Source organism: Cyrtonyx montezumae, unplaced genomic scaffold, assembly GCF_038088225.1.
Source record: "Cyrtonyx montezumae isolate F1298 unplaced genomic scaffold, pur_monq_1.0 scaffold_13, whole genome shotgun sequence".
Lineage (NCBI taxonomy): Eukaryota > Metazoa > Chordata > Aves > Galliformes > Odontophoridae > Cyrtonyx > Cyrtonyx montezumae.
This window is the reverse complement of record NW_027071859.1, coordinates 32,311,209-32,335,063: the sequence shown is the minus strand read 5'-3', so window position 1 is coordinate 32,335,063 and position 23,855 is coordinate 32,311,209. Positions and strand designations below refer to the sequence as shown.

Sequence of the window (23,855 nt, the reverse complement as noted above, 5' to 3'; positions counted from 1 at the left end):
GGTGGGAAAGCTGATGGCTTGCTCCATCTCAAACACATCCCTCCCTCACTGGTGCTCAATTCTAAAGACAAAATGCAAATCAAATCCAAGTCAATCCACGGGCCAGGACCGCTCACGTTAGCCTAAAAATCTGTGGAATTAAGGGCTGGTTAGCTCGGATCAGCAATCGTAGTTATTCAAGTTCTGCATCACTGCACTGCATTACATCTCTGAATACTGCATTCCCCCCCACAGAAGGGCTTTTACATACATTCAGAGAAAAATAAAGATCTCCAAGGTAGCCAACTGTGCTTCAGGAGCATAGAAAACATTGCTTGGCAGTCATGTACTGAAGAAAAAAGAAAAAAAGACCACAAACCTCCCACACCTCCAGCAAGAACATCCCGTATTGGATTAACTCTGAGCCTGGCAGTACACTGAGACAGCTCCAACATAAGTCACTGATGTTCAAGTGTCAGCACTCCTACCATCACCCACAGAGCAACCCACTTCATTCTGCATGCAAAGGGATTTGATTTAGTAGTTCAGTGGGTAGGGATGGTGATAGGAGGATGGTTGGACTAGATGATCTTGTAGGTCCTTTCCAACCTAATGAATCTATGAACCTATGAGCAGGCACAGTGGCTCAGTGCCTTTGTGGGCACCCAAAATGCCTTCCTGGCCTCCAGCTGCCACTCTAGACTGAAGATGAAGGTCTTCCAGCTGCCCTGTATTTGACCATCCTGTGTATAGACTGGGTCATGCTAAATCCCACAGCCAGCAGATGCTTGGCTGAGCCACAGCTCTGGGCTGCACAGACTGCATTGATTTGGAGCTCTGACTGCAGAGCTGCACATGGGTTTTTGCAGCAGAGCAGGACATTGATTAACATCCAGGGTGGTCCTTTCTGCAGAATCTATGGAATGGGACATAGGTGAGACACTTGTCAACAGCTAATAGAAACTGTTCCAGCACAAACAGCAACATTAGACCGAGGAACAATATTCTCTGCACAGTCATATGTACGAGATATTCTGTATGTAGTGAAGCACTAAGTGGCAACGTACCATGTTGTAAAGCACTCACACACGACCACAGGCCAGCTGGACTACAAGAGGTGAGCAGAACCACGTTCCAGGGTCCCACTGGCACAAGGGCTTGTGCCAGCACCCAGCCAGCATGCAGAGGGGCAGCAGCACCCCTCAGCTCCCAGCTCAGGCCCTGCACCAAACACATGCATTCAGCTGCCACAGCGAATTGCAATGGGTTCCTACTAACCACCACCTTGGTTTTGACCTCATTAAATGCACACACCGTCACCCTCTGTAAAGGAAAACCATTCAGTCGAGGCCAATGGCTTTGCTAATAAGGCTATTCCCCTTATTTCCAATACACGATTTCAAATAAAGCAACACATTTCTTTCCAGCCACATTATTTGTTTACTACTGCCTCTGCAGCTTTTCTCTATAATCTCTCATCACTCCATTCTGGTCTATTAAGATTTCCTTTTGTAAAATCTTTTCAGCAGTATTTTGTAGTTTTCATGCATACATAATCACATCTACATTCTATTACTTTCACTAGAGAGAAAATGACCTGAATTGTGAACAATTAAAAGGAAAAAGTAAATATTTCTACACATGAGCCCGCACAATAAAACAGAACGGTTGCAGGAAAGCAGCTGTTTGACCACAGCATCAGCAATAAGGAAGGTAAAAATAAAGAAGTGAACCAGCCTGTCACAGCACCAAGGCAAAAAATAAGCTGCACCATCACTTAGCTACAAACAGGGAAACCAGGAGCTTCACTGCCTTCAACTATTAACACCAATCGATCTCCCTTTCAGGTATTCAGGCCAACATTCATCACTTCAGGAATTTATTACAAAGTTTGAAATCTGCAACAAGTCTTTCAAGTATTTGAACAATGGAAGTAAAACTCGAAGATAAACTTCAGCCACTTTCAACACAGTAGCACATCTACATTAGAAATCTGAAATAACGTCAAGTTGCCATTTGTTGCTAGGCTACTCTGTGCAAAGCAGGTTATGAGTAGTATCGGCCCTACTCAAAACTACAAAGGAAATCAGAGGCTTTTAGAACTGTGACAATTCATCTGAAATTACGTTGTAGAAGTCCTCAAAGTGCCCGAAGTTTCAAGTGCCCTTCATGGGAGAAAAGAACAACTCTGCTCATCTAAGCCCACCTGCAAACCAGTGCCCCTTCAATTAATATCAGTGAAGGTGTGAAATTATGACTGTTCTCATTACATGGTTGGCCCTGATCTGGATTTCAACAGCTGAAAAAAGATGCTTAAATAAGTGTTTATCAAACAGGGAATGCAGATCATGCTTAAAGAAGTTCCCTTACTGTAGTCTAGAAGGGCTACCATCACCATTGGGATGTTACCCTTCATAAGGCATAGGAAGACTGTAGATGGAACTGAAACATGGTGATTGCTCCCCTTTTTCCAAACCACCCAGCAGAGAGGACCACATTACAGAACTATCTGCAAGAGAAGCATAAGAGAGGGAAAACGTCTTATTTTACAACATCACTTTATGAAGTAATGTGCTCACAGAAGCATGGAATGGCTTGGGTTGGAAGGGAGCCTAATGATCATCATGTTCCAACCCCCATGCCACAGGCAGGGCCACCAGCCTCCAGATCTGGTACTAGACCAGGTTGCCCAGGGCCCAATCCAACATGGTCTTGAACACCTCCAGAGATGGAGCATCCACAGCCTCTCTGGGGAGCCTGTTCCTACACCTCACCTCTCTCATAAAGCCAAGTTCCTGAAAATTCCCACTCTGATTTAGCACGCAGACTTTATGTCTGTAACCTCCACAAACACGCACAGTACTTGGCTGGTGTCTAAAACTGCAAAACCAGGAGGTGGCAGTCTGCCACGAAAGGCAGATGTATGCCTTAAGGTGGGTGTGGCACAGCTTTGGAGCATGGGGAATTTTCTAGAGAAACACCTAAAGGTTAATACAACAAAAGATCCATCCACGCAGTGCCTTTCTGGGGCTCTCCCTAAAACTCAACTTTGCTCAGAAAAAAAAATACAACAGGGCAAATCTTTCTGCCTTACCCAAACTTCCTCCAGAACACCCAGAATTACCAATGCACTGCAATAAGCAAAACATTATGATTATTGTTTAATTTTATTGTTGTTAATGAAGACCTACTGAATGGCTGAATTTGTCAAATTCCCCATATTTACTGTTTGGTTTTATTAAGGATTGAACATTATTATTTTTTTTAATGGTTCTCTTCACACATACCAAGGTCAACAAACAAATTACGATTTGTTATTCCTTTTTGCTATCAGCAGTTCACAGCAGCTAACCATAAAACAGCAGTGGATTACAGCGTATAATTAGGATTTCAATCCAAATATCTTTGACAACAGAGTATGATATCAACCTTATAGACTATAAATATTAACTACTGTACTTTTCGTATTTCTTGTGTGGACAAGCAGATACTTTATGAACAGTTTCTTGGCAGATATCGTTAATACACTGCACTAGAGCATTTACTTCTTCAAGCTCCTGTTCTAATCACACCACAAATAAATATACAGCTGTAAACATAACAAGAATTACATGATGGGGCTAGCCAAGAACATATTCCAATGAAAGAGAGGTTGCAAATGTCTTTTTCTTCCCATAAAAGATTTCCCACAGAATTTTCCCCATCTGAGCCTGACAACACAGTAATTAAGTCCATATGTCCTGATAAATGTTTTGAAGCTCCTTTTGGTAAACAGATGCAGGTCTGTTTCTTGACAAACTACCATTCAGAGATGGCACAGAGCAGCATCAATTTCAGAGACTGTCTCTGAAACCTAATTAATTAATTAGGAAATAATTAACCAGGATAAGTAGCAGTAGAGGAAAATATTCTTTCTGACATCATCTTCCATTTCAAGTCTTCAGAAAATGGAGCTCTACAGTCAATCTCTGCACAGGATATGAGAGCCTACTCACTCCCCTTCCTAACCAATATCTCTTGAATCTGCAAGCAAGCTTAAACAGCAGCTGGGTACTGTTGTTTTCTGGATCACCAAGCGTAGAAGTCTATTTAACCAACCACAAAATCATGGGAAGGTCAAAGGTAAAACCAAACAACCAAAATAGTATTAAAGTACTGAAAAAAAAATTAAAATCCACCTTTCAGGTAATTAACACGTTGTTCTCCTGGAGATGCACATGAAATATAAGCACATAAAACATGGCATAAGTGACCATCTATATGAGGACTGCACAGAGCCTCTGGGAAGTCACAGCCTGTTGACAAATACAGCCTAGATCTTAGGTGCAAAAGATAAAAATAACTGAGGTACTGTGCCACAGCAGCTACATATGCAAAACAACATCTTCTGTCCTTTAGGGTTATTGGAGATAAGGACAATTATAGCAGAAAAGGCATGCCACTGAAAAAGCAACACGTTAGAAGCAAAAAGCCTGACAGGGAGGAAATTAATGGAGTCCTTTATCACAGGAGACAGAACAGCTTCCTTAACACAGCAATCCATCAGATCCTGAGTGACTGGAACACTAGTAATCCCTCAGCATCCCAACAGAAAACATAAGATTGGTTAACAGCAAAACGTAACCTTTAAAGTCACCACAATAGTCTTGTGATTGTGAGAGAAAAAACCCACAGATTCTCATACATTCATACCACTACAATAAGTCAGATATTTTTAGGTACTTACGTGGTCCTTTCCATGCAATCTGCAGACCATAGGCTGTCATGTTTTTACACAGTGCAGGTAAAGAGAAGGGATGTATAAGTCAGTGGTTTCATATAGAAAGTTTCATGGCAGACCAAGACACTGCCTTTGTTATGAGCTCTCAGTTGGCACCCACAGCTGCTAGGAGCCCTCCTGTAACACATTATAAACTGGCAATTCATAAAAAAACCCTGATAAAAATACATTAAGTAATGTAAAATCTTTTATTATTATTTTCCGAGGTAATTTTTCTATTTTACCAAAGGTACTTGTATTCTTTCTTTACAAAGCCAAAAGACATAATTGGATCACTTGCAAGTCAGAGACTTTAGATGAAAAAGAACATTTTTCAGTGACTGGATACCTGAGTTACAGTGCCATGTTTAAATTCAGACAGTATTGCTCTTCAGACATTTTACAGTAAGAAATAAGACTTTCAGTTGAAAACCTGTATCAGTGCTTGCAATAAAAAGAACTTTCATGAACTAAACCCAAGAAGCATCTTACATAACATATATCATACACTTCTGCTTCCCTCTACAATAAATTAATAACATGAAGACTGAAGTATTAGAAAAAAATATTTACAAAAACAAGATAAAACAGTATAAAATTTTTTCTTCCAAAGATGCATTTCTTTCAAGGAACAGTTTGGTACCAAGTGTGAAATTTCAAGTCTTATAAAATCACTTCTCACTTATTTAAATTCACAAAGGTAAATAAATGAGATTGTACTGAACAAACAGATATTGATATCTTCATACAGCTTTATGCAGTAAAAGCGTGCATCTCTTTGTGGGAGTAGCCAAGATCCTTCAGATATCTGAAAGATAAATCAAATTTGTAACATCAACATTTGGAACCCAAAATTCAGCACAGACACAGGTGAAGAAGCACAATTTCAGCACCTCTATCTTGTTTTTAAGACACGAATAGTAAAGCTTTTCTAAATGCATTTACTGAGGTAAATTAAGGTAACACTTCATGACCATATATGACATGTCAGGATGCCAACAGAATACCTAAAAATTAATAGAGCTATCATTTGATGTATATCTGCTTTATTAGAAGATAATTATTGGTCATCTCCACCATTCAATTAAATCTGTGCAGCTGTCCTCAGTAGTGCCACAGAAAAGAGAGCTCTTCATCTTTAAATATACACCATATCATGAAATGATTTGGTACAGATGTAAGTAAATACATTAATAATAACCCAGAGAATTGCTTGCAATAGAACAGCAGCCTTGATTTTTACTTTTAGCTTGACAAATTAAGTAACTCCTACACAGTAAGCTTATTTCCTACTCTATCTCTCTAAGTAATGAACTTAAAGCAGGACTCAAAAAAAACCTAAAGAGATGCTCTTCGAAAGTTTTGACAAGTTACTAGCACTAGTGAAACTCACAAATTGTAAAGGAAACTTTCTAAAATACATTCACTCTTAAATTTAAAGTTGTAGGGTGTATACCCTGAAAGAATAGTACCCACTCAATATAATGAAGATGGACATTATATTTTTGGATGGATTATTCAAACAGCATAAAGACACCCAATAAATTAGGAAGGGCTCACCTGCCACTAGAGGTCAAGGCTCACCTAGAACTCCACAAAGGAGGGATCTCCAAGAAGAGATCCTTCCCCAGTGGTGGTCAGCCCTTAAATGGGGTCTGGGAGAGGTGGAGCCAGACTCCACCCCTTCCGGTCACACAGGAGCATTGCCTTCACCTGTGCTCCTGCAGCTCATCTCAGGTGATCAATCAGTGGTTCAGGCCGTGATTCAACAGTTCCCATACAAAAGTTCTGTTGTAAGGCACAAAATAAAGCCATTTTTGAAAGACTTTTGAGTCACAAACAATACTGATCACCCTTGACAGCTCTTTTAACAAACTCCTCGTTCTGTAACTCATGACTTAAAATACTCACTGTATTCCCTGTTCTGTAAAAGGTGTCGGACCACAGATGCAGGTAAGCACTTTGGAGTCTTTTTTACTTCTTTTCATACACTCAGAGAGAAGAGATGAAGAAATCTTTCCCCTTTTACCAACCCAGCCTTCTGCTGGCTCTGAAAGAATGAACTGAACCTCAAACCTGGAAAGCAGAATATTCCAGAATGACTGTCTTTGATTAGAAAGCTGCTATACAATATGCTACTGCCATTGCTGTGATTACTTTGTTGATCTGCTCTACCCCTACTGGACAATGTTAATTCTTACAGACATTTAGTCGTTCCTAGCACCAAGACAATCAAACAGCCTCCAAAATTGGGTGTTTAATTATTTAGCACAATCTTTAAATGTTAAGAATCGTAGCTGTGTATTTCACCTTAAAATAAAGAAATAAAAAGCAGTAAGTACCAATCTAGATACTAAAGCACTCATTTTATTTCTCCATTGTTGACTTATCCAAATGTTGGCGTAGCTCAACCCACAAGCACGGAAATAAGAATGCTTAGCCAAACCTTTGAAAATATCAGCACAATTTAATTAATGAGAAAATGCTCCCACTTGTTTCTAAAACTCACTAACAGCAGCTATCGAGTGAAAAACAAGCACTTGTGTATCTGAGGCTGCTACTGAAAGGGAGAAAGGGATTTTGCTGTAAATTTACACAATGTCTAGACTAGGAAGTTTTGAAGGTGCCAGACATTGCTATGTTATGAAATAACATTGATTTTTCACATCAATGCTGTGAAGGAACAGATGAAATTAATTTGTTCATACAACTTCGACTAAAAATTACATAAGCATAAGCAAAACATCCTTGCTTCACCAAAAACTCAAGTATTTATAATTTAACCAGTGCTAAAAGCAGGGGTGTTGAAATTAGAAGGCAACCTGATATTCCTACATCTCCTAACAGAAGTATGACCTAAATGAAGTTAATATTACACATGCACTACCATTTTTTAATCTGTATTTCCAGTTTATAATGTTTTAACCCAAAATTAGATTGTAACTGGGAAAAATAACAGTGAATAAACAGTAAGTAAAAATTCAAGTAGGGCTTAATTTGAACTCTGCATTTCAAGCTAAGAACTTTGGCCACAAGTGACACTAAAGAGACTTTTCCTGACTCTTTAGTAAATTCAGAACATTGTCCAAAGAGTGCACTATCCTAGTGTATGATTTCATTCTCTTTGCATGTCTATACTTCTTATCACTAAATCTAATTTTCTTCACCTTCAGAAAGCTTCTCTGCCAGCCATAGCTACCACTGCATCCAACATTCCATCTCCAGCAAACACCTCTTAAACAGTCACACCAAACTCTCAGCTTCCCAGAACATGATATACCCTGCTGATATACACCTGTGACCTATATAACCGAATCACCTTCCACCTCCTATGTCTCATTAAGTTCTAGCTAAAAGTTTCCAGAAGCAGATCTGCACTTGTGCCACAGTTGTACAGTTATTTGTATGCCTCAGGGTGTGTTCTGCTATACACTGGGATGATACAAATTGCTCTTCACAAGAGTTGCAAATACCTTTCATCTCTAAGAGCTAATTGCTCTAGCTGGTTTCTCCAAAGTATGTCATCTTCTTTTTTGTTGAAGAAGATCAACTTCACTGTCCTTAAAAACAAACAGACATAATTTAACTGCAGGTTGTTTCTGTATTTGAAACACTTTAATGAATCAGAACTTACTGGAATATAGAGGAGCTTTTTAAATTAAAAAACAAAAAACAAACAAAAAAAACCCCACACCCTTCAATTCTCTTCTCAAATCTTTTTGCCTCTAATCCTCTAATATCTTTCTTGCTGTACTTGAAATCTGTTAGAGTTGTGATGCCCTCCTCTGAACACACTAACCTTGCCTATGGTTGCAACCTATCCTTCAGGAACCACTGTTTTAAGAAAAATAAAGTATCTTAAAGTTACCAAGGCCTGGCTGAGAATACAGTATACTTGCTTGCCCAGATTTATCCAGTGGTTTCTCAGTACTGTTTTAAGCACTACTGCTGTAGTTAATATATCATTTACAAACTCTGATGATCTTTTCTGTATTACATATTCCAGCTTGTAAAGATGTAAGTGGAATTTCAAGAAGCTCACGTCAATACTAAATTCCTGAAGAGAGAATCCAAACATATAGGAGTAGAAGAAACCTAGTTCATCAACTTGAAGGGAAAACTACAGCTACGTACCTGGTTACCTTATTCATACTTCATTACATGGTTCACTGCACCAATACTCTCCTACATAGAGACAACTTGGCTTTTAAGAGACTAGCAACAGACATATGAAGCTACATGAAGCTTCACCAAAGCTATAAGTTCCCCTCTCCTCCACCTGTGTACTCTGCAGAGCCATCAAGGATGTCACATATGCTACAACTTCCGTGGAGAGTTCATGGTCTCCAACTGTTCCTTAACTGCAATTTAAAAGCCCATGTTCTCCCAGTGTGAAGACATCATGTTTTTCTGTCTCCTAACCTGTCTCCAAGATACCTCCTGGTATCTTGGTTATACCTCAAGATATCAGCAAATCTCCCACAAGCTATAGCAGATGCCAAAGATTATCTTCTCCTTAAGAGAACACATACTTTCAGCTGTCAAAACTACAACACTGAGGTATGACAGTTATGTGTAATACCAATCATCAACAGTTACCAAGAGAAGTTTCAGATACAGTACAACTTAATATTTTGCAACATAGAAGCTCTAGAAAACTTCTCTGGTATAGAGCAAATCCTTTCTAAATCAGCCATGTTGCATCTTTAAATACTAAAGTTAACTTTATCAAAAGCTACCACATGCAAAAGATCAGGGCTCTTTACATGCTTTCCAGGGCCCACTGCCCTGAAAATGCAAAATAAAGCTTACTTCAAGAAAGTAATGCTGTCAGAGCTAGCATGATGCTCCACAGCATCAAGTACTGCTCAGGGGAAAAGAGTCAACAAAAACATGCATGGGAATGCCACAGAATTTATTAATTGGGCACAAAGGTTGGAACTGGGATGTATGAGAAACAATTCTGGATGCTCTTACTGATACTCTGCACTCATTGTACGTACATTTATCTGGTGCAGTGCTGCTCAGAACATGCTATAAAAATAAATATCCCCAAAACTTGGAAGGAACTGGTAGGAGTGCTGCTACAAAAGAGGGAGAAAGCAGCTAAAAGGAAGAACATAGAGATTTAGATATGATTCCCATTGCTACAGAAGAGATATTTGAGAGAACAATGACAGAACTTTAAATTAGAAAAAGAATGAGGAACTGCCAGTTCTTTGAAAGGAGATGAGAGAGTCAATCAATGCAAACTTCAAGGGATGCAGATCTCAATAAACTCAGGAAATTACTACAAAAGGTCTTAAAGAAAGGTGCTTGACAGAGGAACAAAAATGATCCTTACGTGAACTCAGAGGAAGAAGAGGTACAGAATGTTGTAAAATCAGCTACAAAACCAGAAAAAAAAATGCTGACAAAAGTGGAACAGTGTATTAAGAATGAATATAAAATTGATGTGGCAATTTAGGAATGAAAACCTAGAGACAAAACAATACAACTATCAAAGAATGAAGAACAGGCTGTTCTAGTGAAGTTATACCTCTGCCTAGAGTTTAATGCCTCTGTGCTTCAGCCTTATTCATTAAATGCATCCACCTAATTGCACCAATACACCACAAGTAAAAAGAAACAAAAACCTCAAAAAGGATGAAACCTGCACAAATATTCTTTTGAAAGGAATACTGTGTCCTGATACAATCTGGACAGTAAGAGATGAAACAAGACTGAACTAAAATCATTGTGGCTTCATACACAAAAGAATACTGTGGACAGGAAGAGAAGAAATGGCATTCCACATTTACTTGAGACAGGAAATAACAGACCTAAAAAATAAATAAGGAGACAAGCTATGTAACATGAATGGAAAACCAATGAAACAAGATAGTAAAGCCAAGGAAAACACTATGCAGAAAACCTGCAGGTCCCCCAGTGTTAGCAGCACTACCTCAGAGGTTGTCAGCACTTGCCTAGAAGTAGACAGAAGCTGCTTCTGTAGGTGATGTGATCATAAAGTCAAGCAGATCCTTCCTTGGCATTCTCTCTGCAATTTGTGTTCCAAATTGCAATTTGTGTACGTGATCCACATCTGTGGCCAATCTGCACAACCTGGGCTAGGGAGCTGCTTTGGCAGGGGGCTGGACTCGAAGATCTCTAGAGGTCCCTTCCGACCCCTACAGTTCTGTGATTCTGTTACATTTCACAATAAGATAAAGAACATAACAATCATATTTTTTATATATATTATACACACATGTATCTAAATATATAAATAAATGTATACACATGTGAAAGATAGTTTGTCGACATCTGCTTGAAAAAAAGAAGTTAGAAAAAAAGTTAAGGGTAAATAGTGAAAATAAGAAAAGGAAGAAGATGCCTAGAGTAGTCAGAAACACAAAGCTCTGTACCTGTACAGGCTCAAGATGCTGTAGTACTTAGTGAGCCTCCACGGCAAGCTGAGAAAATGTATTTTCTTACTAGTTAAAGTAAATGACATGCTGATGCGGCTTGAAGTAATTGCTAGTACTGAGCTCCCATAAGAAACCATGCTGAAGAGAGCTAAAAAATGAACACTTCTGGTCATCCTGAGCATATAAAACAGGAGGGGGAATGACTGTTTATCATGGGTTGATAGTGATAGGACAAGGGGGAATGGTTTTAAACTAAGATGGGAGATTTAGATTAGATGTTAGGAGGAAGTTTTTCACTCAGAGGGTGGTGATGCACTGGAACAAGTTGCCCAGAGAGGTTGTGGATGCCCCATCCCTGGAGGCATTCAAGGCAAGGCTGGATGTGGCTCTGGGCAGCCTGCTCTAGTGGTTGGTGACCCTGCCAATGGCAGGGAGTTGAAACTAGGTGATCTCTGAGATCCACCCCAGGCCACTCTATGATGCTATGATCTTCCAAGGACAGAGCAGACACAAGCACTAGCTGTGCAGGAGCATCCTTTCACACACACTACCTACTATGTTTAACATGTTGTCCATAATCAGAATAAGATTTGCATCTTTTACTATTGGTTTTACTCTCCTTGATTTTATACTTTATCCTTACCTTACACGTACTAGTTTTCCACTCAAGAAGGAAAAAAGAAATCAAATTCAATTAGTAGTGTTTCCCAAGTATTTTGTCAGATGATAAATCTATTTCACAATGCAAGACTGCTCTGTGCTATTTTCATCTGACAATGCATGATCCCTCAGAAAAGCCTTGGCCTCAAACAGTACCTATGCGGTGTCCTCACAAAAGAGTATCATTTGTGTTGGACAATATGCAATACAAGAATAATGTATGCTTTTAGATTCTTTTCTAGAAACAGATTATTGCAGTCTACACGTAATCCCTTTTAGCTTTATTATGAAGACTGGCCTTCAATTTAAATCCTTTATCCTCTCAAAATGTGCTTCGTGAAGACATAATGAGCCAAAACATCCTGTGCCTGTATAGAATAAAACCCAGTAATACAAATTAATAACTCTTACAAAAGTCTGAATTCAAAGATACGGGAAAACAGCATCAAGTATGTAGAACTATCCTCTGCAACAGCTTTTAGGAAAATAAAGGCCAGGCATGCTCTGTGCTCACCCAAGTTATAACAGTCCACACTGACAAAATCTATTAAGAAATGCCACTAAGCATGATGCTGGAAGCAAACCATTGCTATAAGCAGGACAAAAATACCTCATACCTCTTTCAAAATATGCCCCCCAGTCATGCTTTGCATTTCCTTTTGAAGTTGAGCTATCACATTACTCAATTTACCTAAACTCTCTTCAGTTATGAATTTTACAATTCTAGTCTACATCACAGCTTAAACAAAGATACACATGACAAAGGATTCTTGTCTTGTAGTGATCCACACTGCTCAGCCCTTTACAAGAGAACAGGATCCAAGATGAGCAAAAATCTCCTATATGCTCTGCCTGAACACAACTGAAATCCATATTTTAAGACAGTGGCATGGTCCAACTCAAAAACAAAACAGCAACAACAGAATATTAACTGATTAAATCTGAAGTAATTTTGAGTTCCTAGTCATTCTTCTCCTCTCAACAAAAGACCTTTTTCTAAGAGGTATTTGAAGAAACAGTTGAACTCTCATGAAAAGCATTCATGTCTCACATCAAACCACAGTTTACTATGAGACTAAAACACAGTCTTACTATTTACTAAGAAGTGGGTTGAGATAGCTATGGCCAGGGACTTGAGAAGCTGGGGGAATCTCAAGGTTACAACTGGTAAAACAAATGTCATAACTATTCAAAAATTGACCTGTTGTTTACAATCCTGCAATGACACAGTTTAAGGCAAATGAAATTAGTTTCCTGCTGAAAATAGGGGGAAAACTATAATGTGTATAGTTACATTAGCAAAGCATAATCAAGTGGCACGTAGAAAACTAAAGGGTAAAAGAAAGGGTGAGAAAACTTGAGCACAGATACTGTTAAAAGAAGAGGTGCTCTGTGTCAGTATCTCTGAAATAAACTGAAGAAAACGCTTTCATGCTCCTTGTTTTTGAGGATAGCTCATCACACTGCATCTCATTGCTCCTATGGATTACCTTGGCTTGAGGTTAAATCATAATTAGGGTACATACCGGAGACAATCAGCTTTAGTCAGAGCTAAATTCAGCAGCTTAACCATTGGTGTGAAGCCTGTGCCTGCTGCCAATAAAAAGAGGTCTTCTACGCCTTGAACTTGTGACGTCTTGAAGTCACCTTCAGGATTACTGACAGAAATGTCATCTCCTATAAAATCAAAACAGAATGGTAATCCTTAGTGAGATGAAAACAAGCGGATGCTCTGATTTTCAAAAGTATATATATACATGTATATATATTTTATAATATATATGCACACACACACACAATCACATACAAGTACGTAACTGCTTGATCCAGCTGACATATGTGAAAAGATAAAGCCAACTGCTGCAGAACTAAACAAAACACCCCAAGCCACATATTTACCTATTTGTAGGTGGTCAAGTGCCTGTGTAAACAATCCACAGGAATAAATTTTGATCATTAAATATATATGTGCACCATCCTGGTGAGACAGCTCTTTGAAATCCAGTGGCAAAAAAGGCAATAAAGGTGTGTATGGTTTTACTACTTCTGTCCCTAAAGAAAAGAAAAAGGTAGCTGAAAGAATAGGAAAAGTGCATAAAATAAATTATCTGCAAACAGCAGAGGCTCAAAATGGAGACATATTCATTAAAGAATCTGTTAAAACACCCATGGTCATATTCTGAGTTTTTCCTACCTGCAATGATTTGTTTGAGGTAAACATGTTGTCCAGTGGGAACCTGGAGATGAGTGCCCTCAGGCAGCATAAAGCAGAAGAGCTTGGTGTCATGGGTAACTTCTGTCTTAGAAACCAACTTGCACGTCCTGTAGAACAATCCTAAAAGCATTGATTACCTGTTACTTACATACATATCTTTCAATGAGAGAGAAAAAAAAACAATATATTGCAACATAAAAATGTTTTATAAAGATACTACAAATAGATGCTTTTCTATCATTAAAATTATTTTTCTAATTTGGAGCTCATTTTTTAGACTTACATTAGGCTTTTACCAGACTGAATCTAATTTATTAGTTAGCACTGCCTATAAAGAAGCAGAAAATAAATCCAGTAGTTCTTTCAGAAAGCAGAACCATCTGTACCACATTCTACCTGTACTGAAGTCACCATAGAACTTCAGTGTGAATATACATCTGTAGAAACAGCTTGGGTAATGAAAAGTTAAGTGAGGCAGAGTACCACACTGCCTAAACCCACCCAGCACCCTGGGTATTTGTTCAGCTGACCACTCTGCATTGTTCCTTTTTCACTGCTACTAACACAGCAAATATTTCTGATAGGGCTGTGCACAGGGAATGGTACTTAAAACAGCTCTTGCAGAAAGATGGCATGTGTTGGCCAAAGTGTATGCACTGGCAACCTTTCATCAAATACTACCCTAGCAGAGTGCACCTACAGTTACAGCATTGTTACTGCTATGCTGTATCAGAACACTTTGTGTTTGCCCACAGGAATTTCTACCCCATTATTCAAAATGCCAAACAAAGTACAGCAGGAACTTAATTAGTGATAATAGTTTCCAAATTAAAACTTCCACATTCATATGGAGCTTTTGTACTTTTAGACAGACAAGCTTAACGGTCTATCAGCATTCAACAACACATTTGCACACTGCTTTATGGACACAATATCAGCATTTAAATGCTTACACTTGCCATAACACAAAAACAACAACAAATGAGAATAATCAGAACTCAAGGCATTTCATCTGTGATAGCCTATACGTAGTGTGGCCTAAAAACGCCAGATGTAAAGCTATAAAATAGCTCAGGTCATGGAAGAAAAGCAGCTCTCAAGGCTCTCCTTCAGCACTGGTACTGCTCCTGCTGTTGCCTGCCCACCTGCAAGAGGCACCGATTTCAAGAGCTTGGTGCAGGGTACACAAGTCACAACACCCCTTGTATCAGTTGATCTACATGCTCTTCTCAGACATGGTAACATTTGGGAAACTTTGCTTCTCCATGAAACAGGGGTAAAGTTACTTCATATACACCAAAGACACTTTTTGTTGGATTTATTTATTTTTTTTACAACCTTATTGCAACTGATACGTTACGTAAGCACAGCTATTTACAAAACCAGTAAGTCCTTCCTCTACTACTGTAATGGTTCTCACAGATCTTTCCCAGTTATCTCACAGCTACACACTAGAGTAGCACACAAAGCCATGTATCCACAGATCACCCTGGCCAGCAGCATACACATTCATGCTACCTTTCTGCAGGGATTACTCTTCCACTTGACACTATGTTCTGCCTGTGTTAAAAGTGCCCCTAGCATTAGCACAGGTGAACAGTCAAACTGCATCCACCCAATCTTGATAAAATTACTGCTCCATAATACAAAATACACTACACTGAACTGTAAATTGTGTCAAGGACAGCCACTGTGTTTGCAACACACTTCATACTAATGGCTTCTACAGTTTATTAGAGAAATGTAATATTTTCTTCAAAGACTTGCTTAACCTCACATACAAAAATGCAGCTATTTACCTATCAGGTCACTATTATTTTACCAGGCTGGAAGTCATGATTATTTACTTCCAGGACATAATTACTATGCTTCATAAAAGTTTGTTTTGTACACTATACCAATTTCACATCCAGTAAAGACAGGAAAAACAACTGAGCTATAGATTACTATTTCTGTGCTCTTAGTATAAGAGATGCAAGTTTCTCACAGTTAAAAGTATTTTTTTCTAGAGAAGCAGAATTGAAACTTGGACAATTTAGAGGCAGGAGGCACAGTTCTAAGCACAAACTCAGTGAGGCTAATTAAATCTGCAGTACGCAAACAGAAGCCTCCAGTGTGCAGATATTGCCATGCTGAAAGTTGAGAGCTAGAATAAAGGAAAGACATTTAGCACTGAACGTTCCTCTTCCATAAATCTTTCAGTGTGTCCAATTTTATTTCTTTATTAGTAAATGGCTGAATAAAAAATTCTGGATGATGGTTTAAAAGGCTAGAGATATCAGTACATTTGCTATATTTTCTCACCTTTGTAACTGAGGAACTGAAGCTCAGCAAGCCCTGACTCATCGGGTTCTGAAAACTGCATGAGCAAAACTACACTCTACACAACCTAAGCGTAGCAAACTAGATGTGCTTTTGCACACACAATCTTCCTTTTTGAACCACAATAATCTCTCAATTTTCATGGCCTAATTACAATAACTAAGAGCCAGTTAGAGGGATACAGCATAGTTAAGAATGTTTAATTAGTTCCTAATTTTGCTCTCACACATAAGGCAGTCTAAATTCAGTCAGCTTTTGAGCATAAACAGGCAGAGCATCAAGAGTGCTTCTAAGAAATAGGACATTCACAGTAACATCAGAAACATCTTAATACCATTTTATGTTATGGTACAGAAATTTCTAGTTTAGCTGGAAAAAAAAAAACAAGAGAAGCACAGTGATCAGTGTAATGCACTTGAGCACTGCCACAGATCATTACTATTCCCTTACCACAAAAGGAACTCATATATAATATCTACTGCCCCCTGCAGATGCAGCAGCTTAAATAAGCAACTCTAAATAGAGTTGACTTTGCCTCATTTATGCATAGCTCAGGTTAGAGATTGCTGGAAGAAAGTTACAGCACTGAAATCTGTCCTAACAGTAGGACACTGAGGCTTTCGTTTCTTCCCTAGCTACTCCTCCACAAGGCAAAGGTCTACTGAAGTTTTCATACAGACAGAAGGGCAACAAGCACATCAAACACACAGGCAGCCATGAGATGCAACAACTCTCAAGCAGTTTTCATATTCCCCCACTACATTCTCCTAATCTTTCTGCAAACCTCAAAGACCTCCAATTCAACTGAAAAACAAAACAAAAAAATCAAACCAGGAGGAAAGAAACAAAAAAACCTTCTACTGTAAATTTATTCAAGGAGAGTATCTGAGCAGTTTTCAAGAAAAAAAATCTTAAAAAAAGCCTTTTCTGTGACCAATCCTGGGAAGTAGCAAGAAGTCTTAACTGCTAACATTGCCGTGTTTACCTCTTTCCATGCGCTTCATCAGTGTATTATGACTCTCCAATGGCAATCCCAGCACTTTCCACTGAAAATGATCCTTCTTCTTTAAAGTTATCTCTACCTTTCCAAGTTTTCCAGCAACATTTACTACAAGAGAAAATAATTTCCTACTGTTATTTTTAGTTACAGCTCACACAACAATATAACTTCACTCCTCTACTAAACTCTAGAAGGATTAGTCATTTTTCAAGAAGCACAGAATTAATGCATTACATTAAAAGAAAAAATACTTCCAGTAATCTCTAATGTTTTACAGTGCATTTAGAAGCACAAGTTTTGACTTAATACATTTAATTAATGCACTATATTTAATAAATTTAATAAATACATTGTGAAAAGATTCACAGTCCATCTGGTCAGAAATAACACAAATTCGGAGTCCTCGTTTTCTGGAAATAGTTAATTGCTACCATGGACTTCCCCTTTTTACAAATGGCCATTTGAATGAATAAATAAGTTTATTAAAATCCCATTCAATGTAAAGAACAGTTTACACATACACCACAGAATTCACTTTTAATTATTTCAGCATTTAGTGACACTCCGAAGGACCAGAGCATCATCAACATATTATTTTTACAAGCTCAAGTGTCAAAAAAAAAAAAGAGAATAGTAATGTTTGATTTGGTTGGCTGTGTCAGAACCTGAGATGGTAAGAAAAGCTGTAAAGTACCTGATGAGTGGGAAAAATGAATGAAAATTCTACATTCCCGTGATAGAAATACAGAAGAGCTACAAGAGACAACTTACCAGCAAAGTCATCTTGAACTTCATGATCCAAGTCTGAAATAAAGAGAAATAAAGAACTTTACTAGTCTTTACAGTCTTTGCATAACTTCAATATCAGTTTCTTACTACTTCTTTATTCCTTGTGGCTTAGGACACCTAATAAGAAACAGATTAAAACATATATACATACTAACCAGTTGAAGACACGAGTTGATAATGTAATCATTTTCAATAAAGAGGAATAAAATTTAATTGGTATATGCAAAATATACGTGTCCTGATGTGACTGTTCTAATAATAGAATGAAAATTCAGTATTTTAAGATGTAAAAATACAGGACCTACCAACTTCCACAAGATATGAATGGTCATCCAGGATGATCTCTCCCCTTAATCTTTTGTCTTGACAGTCAACTATCACCAATTCTGCATTCATATCCTTTCACAGACAAGGAATAAGAGCATTTTAATGAAGTTCTCCATGAATTCAAGCTGGATCACAACAAGATCCTGTAATTATCTCTTTCATAAAATACATTTACCTTCCGCTTAGTATATATGACAACAGTGATCAAATCATCTGTTTGAAACCAGTCATAACTGTAAAACAGAAGTACAGGAAGAAAATATATACATATATATACACTTTTGTTCAGCATACCAAAATATATTTAATCAGCAGTTTTCAAGCAGAACTTCTTTCACAGTTTCCAGCCAAATACATTATTTACTCTGTTTTCAAGAGGTAAGACCAGAGACTATAATTTTGAAAAGAGGACTAAAATAAAAACACTCTCATTATCCATCCTGATGGCACGGAGAAGTTAAAGTTATGTGCAGTGGTTTTTGTTACAGAGCACATGCACCAAATTTGCAGCATATGAATCCTCCAAAAAGGTGGTCCCCGTCCTTGGCTCCAAGCAAAGTTATTAAGTTGCCAGAGCAGGTTCCAAGAGTTACAGGTTTCACCTACATACCACAAAACCACAGTTTCCTTCCTCTGCCCAAACCCAGGTTTTACGTTCTCATGACTCCCAAGCTACCCAAACCTTGTACTAGCTACAGGGCAAGGTAAGCATTTGAAGGACACGCTATATATTTCTTATTGCTTCAATTACCATACACTTGCTAGGGTTTCCAAGACCTCTTCAGCACAGTAACTTACCTACCCAAGCCCAGAAAAGCTTTTCCTTCCCCTTCCCCTTTTCATGGGGCCTATACATCTGACTGCATCTTATACTTGGCTCTGAAGCATACAGCACCTGTAGTTCTGACCTAACTCCAGCATCATGAAGGCTGCAACCACAGTAAGTGAAAGTCAAACTACCTCCACAGTAAGGTAATCCCTCGTGTGTACACATTACTGTCTTCTCCCTTCTCCAAGTCCTAACCACTTCTGTTTATTAATTTGAACTCTTAGAGAAGAAAGAAGGGATGCTCCCTCCACGACACATTCCTGATAGCCAGCACCTTCCCATCAGACTGCTGGACATGCCAGACACACATGAGCAAAAAGGAAGCAAGGTCTGGGGAACAGCCCCACAACGTAAGCCATGTTACAGTTGTTCATAAGCCCCATTTTACATGGCTGCACGTAACTAGCCCAGAGATTATGTATTCACATTATGCAAAATCAAAAAGTAAACCCCAGGGATTCAAGGAATCATGCAGCAGAATGATACATCAGAGACAACAGCAGGTATTTCACTGTGCTTTTAAGGCCTGCTTTATTTTACATTTTCAAATTGCAGAAACCTGAATAGCTCTATCTTATCTTAAAACATTCCATCCTGAAATGAGGTACGTTTCCAAGGCATGCCAACTATGACTGACAAATAACTCAAAAAAAAAAAAACCCAACAAAAAAAAGCAAACATATCAGCCCATTTGGAATCACTTCCCAGAAGTTTTCTTAAGTAAAACGTGGAGGAGCCAGTGAAAACAAACCACAGAGCTGTATGCAATGCAGGGCAGTAAGAGCATTAGAAGCCAAGAGACCAAGCCAAGAAATATGCTTAATCTTTTACCTGTAAGGTCAGTAAGAGCTTTGGCAAGCTGTTTAAATCTGAACCTCAGCTTTCCTACTTATAAAGTGACGGTAATGGCATTCTCATTCAGCTGAAACATCAAGATCTAAATATGGAAAAGGTTGCCTGTATTTACTAAATACTGCACAGAGTTATTAAACAGAATGTCCAACAGAATGAAAGCCAGAAGTTTACCTTGGAGTTGTATCTCTTGCAGAAGCACCCAGTACTTTCCTCTCAGAGAGCATACCTACAAAGGGCAGAGTTGTCAAAACACATGCTGATACTCATTTATTAGGAATCACAGTATGACTTTTTTCTATTTTATATGCTAAATGTCCCCTCTTGATATATGGTGGTTTTCTTTTCACAGGAAAGCATTCATTTGCTTTTTTATTTTGGTTTTATTCAGCACTCACTCTAAGACAGCAGGTTCCTAGAACATGAAGCTCCGTGTCAGAAATTAAGAGTTCATATCCCACAGAATCCCTGCAAGCGAGTTTCCTGGTACGTGTAAGCTGGTCTCCATTTCATCAGGTATTAACTTGTCCTTTCATACCTTCTGACAGTGAAGCAGGGATAAAACACCTTAACAACTTCAACAGAACTATTTGCTCAGCCTTGATTCCAGCCTACATCTCTCTACTTTGGACTTCGCTAGGAATTTGGAAAATATTGAACAGAGATAACAGATAAAAGCAATTGCAAACCTTCCTCAATTTCAATACAGGGAAGCTAAGGAGAAACATGATGGAACGAGCTGGACAGACTGAAATATAACATCATTTGTAACACTGCATGAATAGCAGCAGTTCCACCAGACAACGGTTAGGCAGAGGTCTAAGCTAACAGCTGGTAAATGCCAGACAAGTGGAAAAGATTCCAAGTCCATTCAAAGCAAACCTTGCAAAACAGAAACCACCATGCATATAAATAATGATTTAGGTAGGTGAGAATTCATATGCACAAATTATCTTCCACATGCCAATTCAGTCTGGTAGTTTGACTAGAACTTTAACTGTAAGAATTGAACGTCTTCACTATACAGAAAGTAAATAAAACAAAGAGTGCCATTCTGTTTTAATCCAACCTGCCAAAACTACAGATCATCCATACAGGAATGGGGTTTACTGGTGTTAAAACCATAACAGAGACATACAATTCATGCTCGGGCTGGCCTCTGTGGATAACAGTGTGATCACACACACTATTTGCTTTTGCAAGGCAAAAGAAAGATACAACTGCCAGAATAAGAACATTCTAGCAAACTAAGTTATTTGTGTGTTATTCTGAAATGCTGTAAAATGTTATTTGAAAATAAGAAGTCACAGTGCATTAAAAAGACAATTATTCAGGTGATGAATGAACCAATTAAGGTTAGCGCTCTGCTGCACATGATGGTCACACAGAAGAACTGGCAGTGAATCCAAAGGCTGATGGCAGCTATGAAATGATGGAGTTTAAGTTATTGAGAGAAACAAGCACGGTGATGAGTAGAACTACAACTTCACCTCTGAAGAGCAAACTTCAGCTTGTTCAGGGAACTGGCTGGCAAAATCTCATGGGAGATCAGATAGAGAGATGACTGACTGATAGATAGCCTCTTGTGTTATCCTCACTGCCAACCCGAAAGAGATGAGTTTGACAGATGAATTCAAATCTGTATAGAAAATTAGCAGGACTGCTAGGTGCAAAGGATCAACTCCACATGTATAGTACAACTGCTGGCTATTTACAGCTGGCATTCCTGCTGCAGACAGTAACAAATGAGAGGAAGCAGATGAAACGTTAAAGTTATGGATACTGTTCAAAGGAACCTGACAGACTAAAGAAGTAGGCTGATGAAAACTGCATGAAACTCAAAAGTAAACGAATAATTTTATAATAAAATGGGCTGGGCAGCCTGCCTGGATAGAAAGCAGTTTTGCAGAAAAGCTAGGGTGCATACTACATTACAACATTGTGGCGACAGAAGCCAAACTCAACCTGAACAAAAACATAGCTTATCAGCTTGAGGAAAGCACTTCTTCCCCTCTACTTAGCATTTGTAAGACTACATCTGAAGTACTATGTCCAGTTATGGCTCTCCAGTGCAGGGCAAACATTGATGTGAGCAAGTTCAGCAAAGGGCCACCAAGTTGGTCAGCAGCATAGAATGCTTGAAAGGAGGCTGGAACCGGGCCTGCTCCATCTGCAGAATAAATGACTATGGGGGAAGTTAAAGTGCAACCTTCAAGTACCCAACAAAGACAGGGCTGGAGAGGATGGAAGTATGGACAAAATAGCAGGACGCTTCTCAGAAGGAACAGCTGAAGGCAACGGACAAGTAGCACGGAGAAAAAAAATCTCCTTATACAAATAAAAACAAAGAAACACACTCAAACAACAAGAAGAAATGCCACCACAAACTCTTCTCTTTCTATGATGGAGGTGTTGCTCGTAGTAGTCTGAGCTAACATCCAAGCTCATCCTGACATGAGCAGGAGACTAGGCAAAACATGCTCCACATGTTTGTTCCAACCAAAACTATTTTAAGATTCTGTGAAAACTTTCTGTATCTATTCTTTTCTCTGTTTTCTGAAGGTCCACAGCAAGCTCAATCCATATTTATAAACTCTAAGTATTACTAAGAAAAATAAGAATGCACACATTACTTACACTGAAGAATCTCAGCTGGTTGAACCACAACATTTAGTTTTCTAAATGTTCACTTGAAGTCCTAACTCAAGCTCTCCTCCCACCACTCTTTTCCACATCATATGTATTTTTAATTTTTCATATGTTTATACTCAAATACCAATTTATTTTCAGACAGTGGAACTGCCGAAGACATTTGTTTTACTTTTAATATTACAGAAATATTCATCTTAATAGTTTAGGTACACAAGAAATTCAGTTTAGCTTGAATGTCTTTGATACCTACTCGCTTTCAAACAAATATGAAATTTTAAAGCATGCTTTAGACATGTTGGCCTGTTGAAATTTTTACATCTTTTGTTTGAAACTCAAACAAGAAGAGATGTCCAGAAACATATCTTCCTTTAAGACTTAAAATGTGCAGGATGTCCTCAAAACTTCAGCTTTCATTGTCTCTTACACTACCGGCAATTGATTTTCACCAAAATCAAGGATACATTTAAGTTAACAGATATGAGCACACTATGCAATACAATTATTATTCACAAGTTTTGGATCAATACAACAAAATGTCTTCTCCATACCAACAACTTCCTAGATAAGAAAAAAGAAAAATCAGAGCCCACACTTTCCTCTTTCTAACTTTCAGGCAGCACGGCTTATTTCGAGACTAATTTTGACTTAAATTTACAAGAGCTACAGAGTTGAGACAACAACCGATAAATAAAAACGTCTTAGAAGGTAATCCAAGTACATCCACAACAGCACAAGTATTTCCTGCTTCTGAAAGTCTTACCAAGCAGGTAAACTGAACACAAGAAACAAGCATCAGCATTTTGGCAATTCCACTGGAAACCACAATCAGAATTATTTCCTATTTCCTGAGGAGTCACACATTCTAGACAAGTTATTTCATGAACCCTCTTAACCAAGAAGAGATGAACATGAAAATAGATGGTATAATTAACTTACTACTTGAATCAAAATACTTGAGGTATACTTAATGACTAATAACTGCTGCCTAGTGATAATTCTGATACAATAACGTTAAGTTTGAGTTCCAGTGCTTCCTGCCTTTCAAAGCTAGATGAATATGC

General features: G+C 38.4%; 1 protein-coding gene across 3 annotated transcripts in view; it reads right to left on the bottom strand.

The window, feature by feature from the left end:
- Positions 1-4,952: 4,952 nt before the first annotated feature.
- The window catches only part of LOC136045194 (cytochrome b5 reductase 4), a 28,809-nt gene continuing 9,906 nt past the window's right edge, over positions 4,953-23,855 (bottom strand). For 2 of the 3 annotated variants that reach the window (XM_065730963.1, XM_065730965.1), the window contains 11 exons: positions 20,317-20,371; positions 18,637-18,694; positions 18,440-18,533; positions 18,117-18,149; positions 17,331-17,453; positions 14,003-14,143; positions 13,708-13,860; positions 13,335-13,485; positions 8,212-8,298; positions 6,650-6,814; positions 4,953-5,546 (listed from right to left, as the gene is read on the bottom strand). In XM_065730963.1, coding sequence (XP_065587035.1) covers positions 5,492-5,546; positions 6,650-6,814; positions 8,212-8,298; positions 13,335-13,485; positions 13,708-13,860; positions 14,003-14,143; positions 17,331-17,453; positions 18,117-18,149; positions 18,440-18,533; positions 18,637-18,694; positions 20,317-20,371 — 1,115 coding nt within the window. In that variant the 3' untranslated portion in view covers positions 4,953-5,491. The remainder of the gene's footprint in view (positions 5,547-6,649; positions 6,815-8,211; positions 8,299-13,334; positions 13,486-13,707; positions 13,861-14,002; positions 14,144-17,330; positions 17,454-18,116; positions 18,150-18,439; positions 18,534-18,636; positions 18,695-20,316; positions 20,372-23,855) is intronic. The other variant, XM_065730966.1, reaches the window with a different exon arrangement.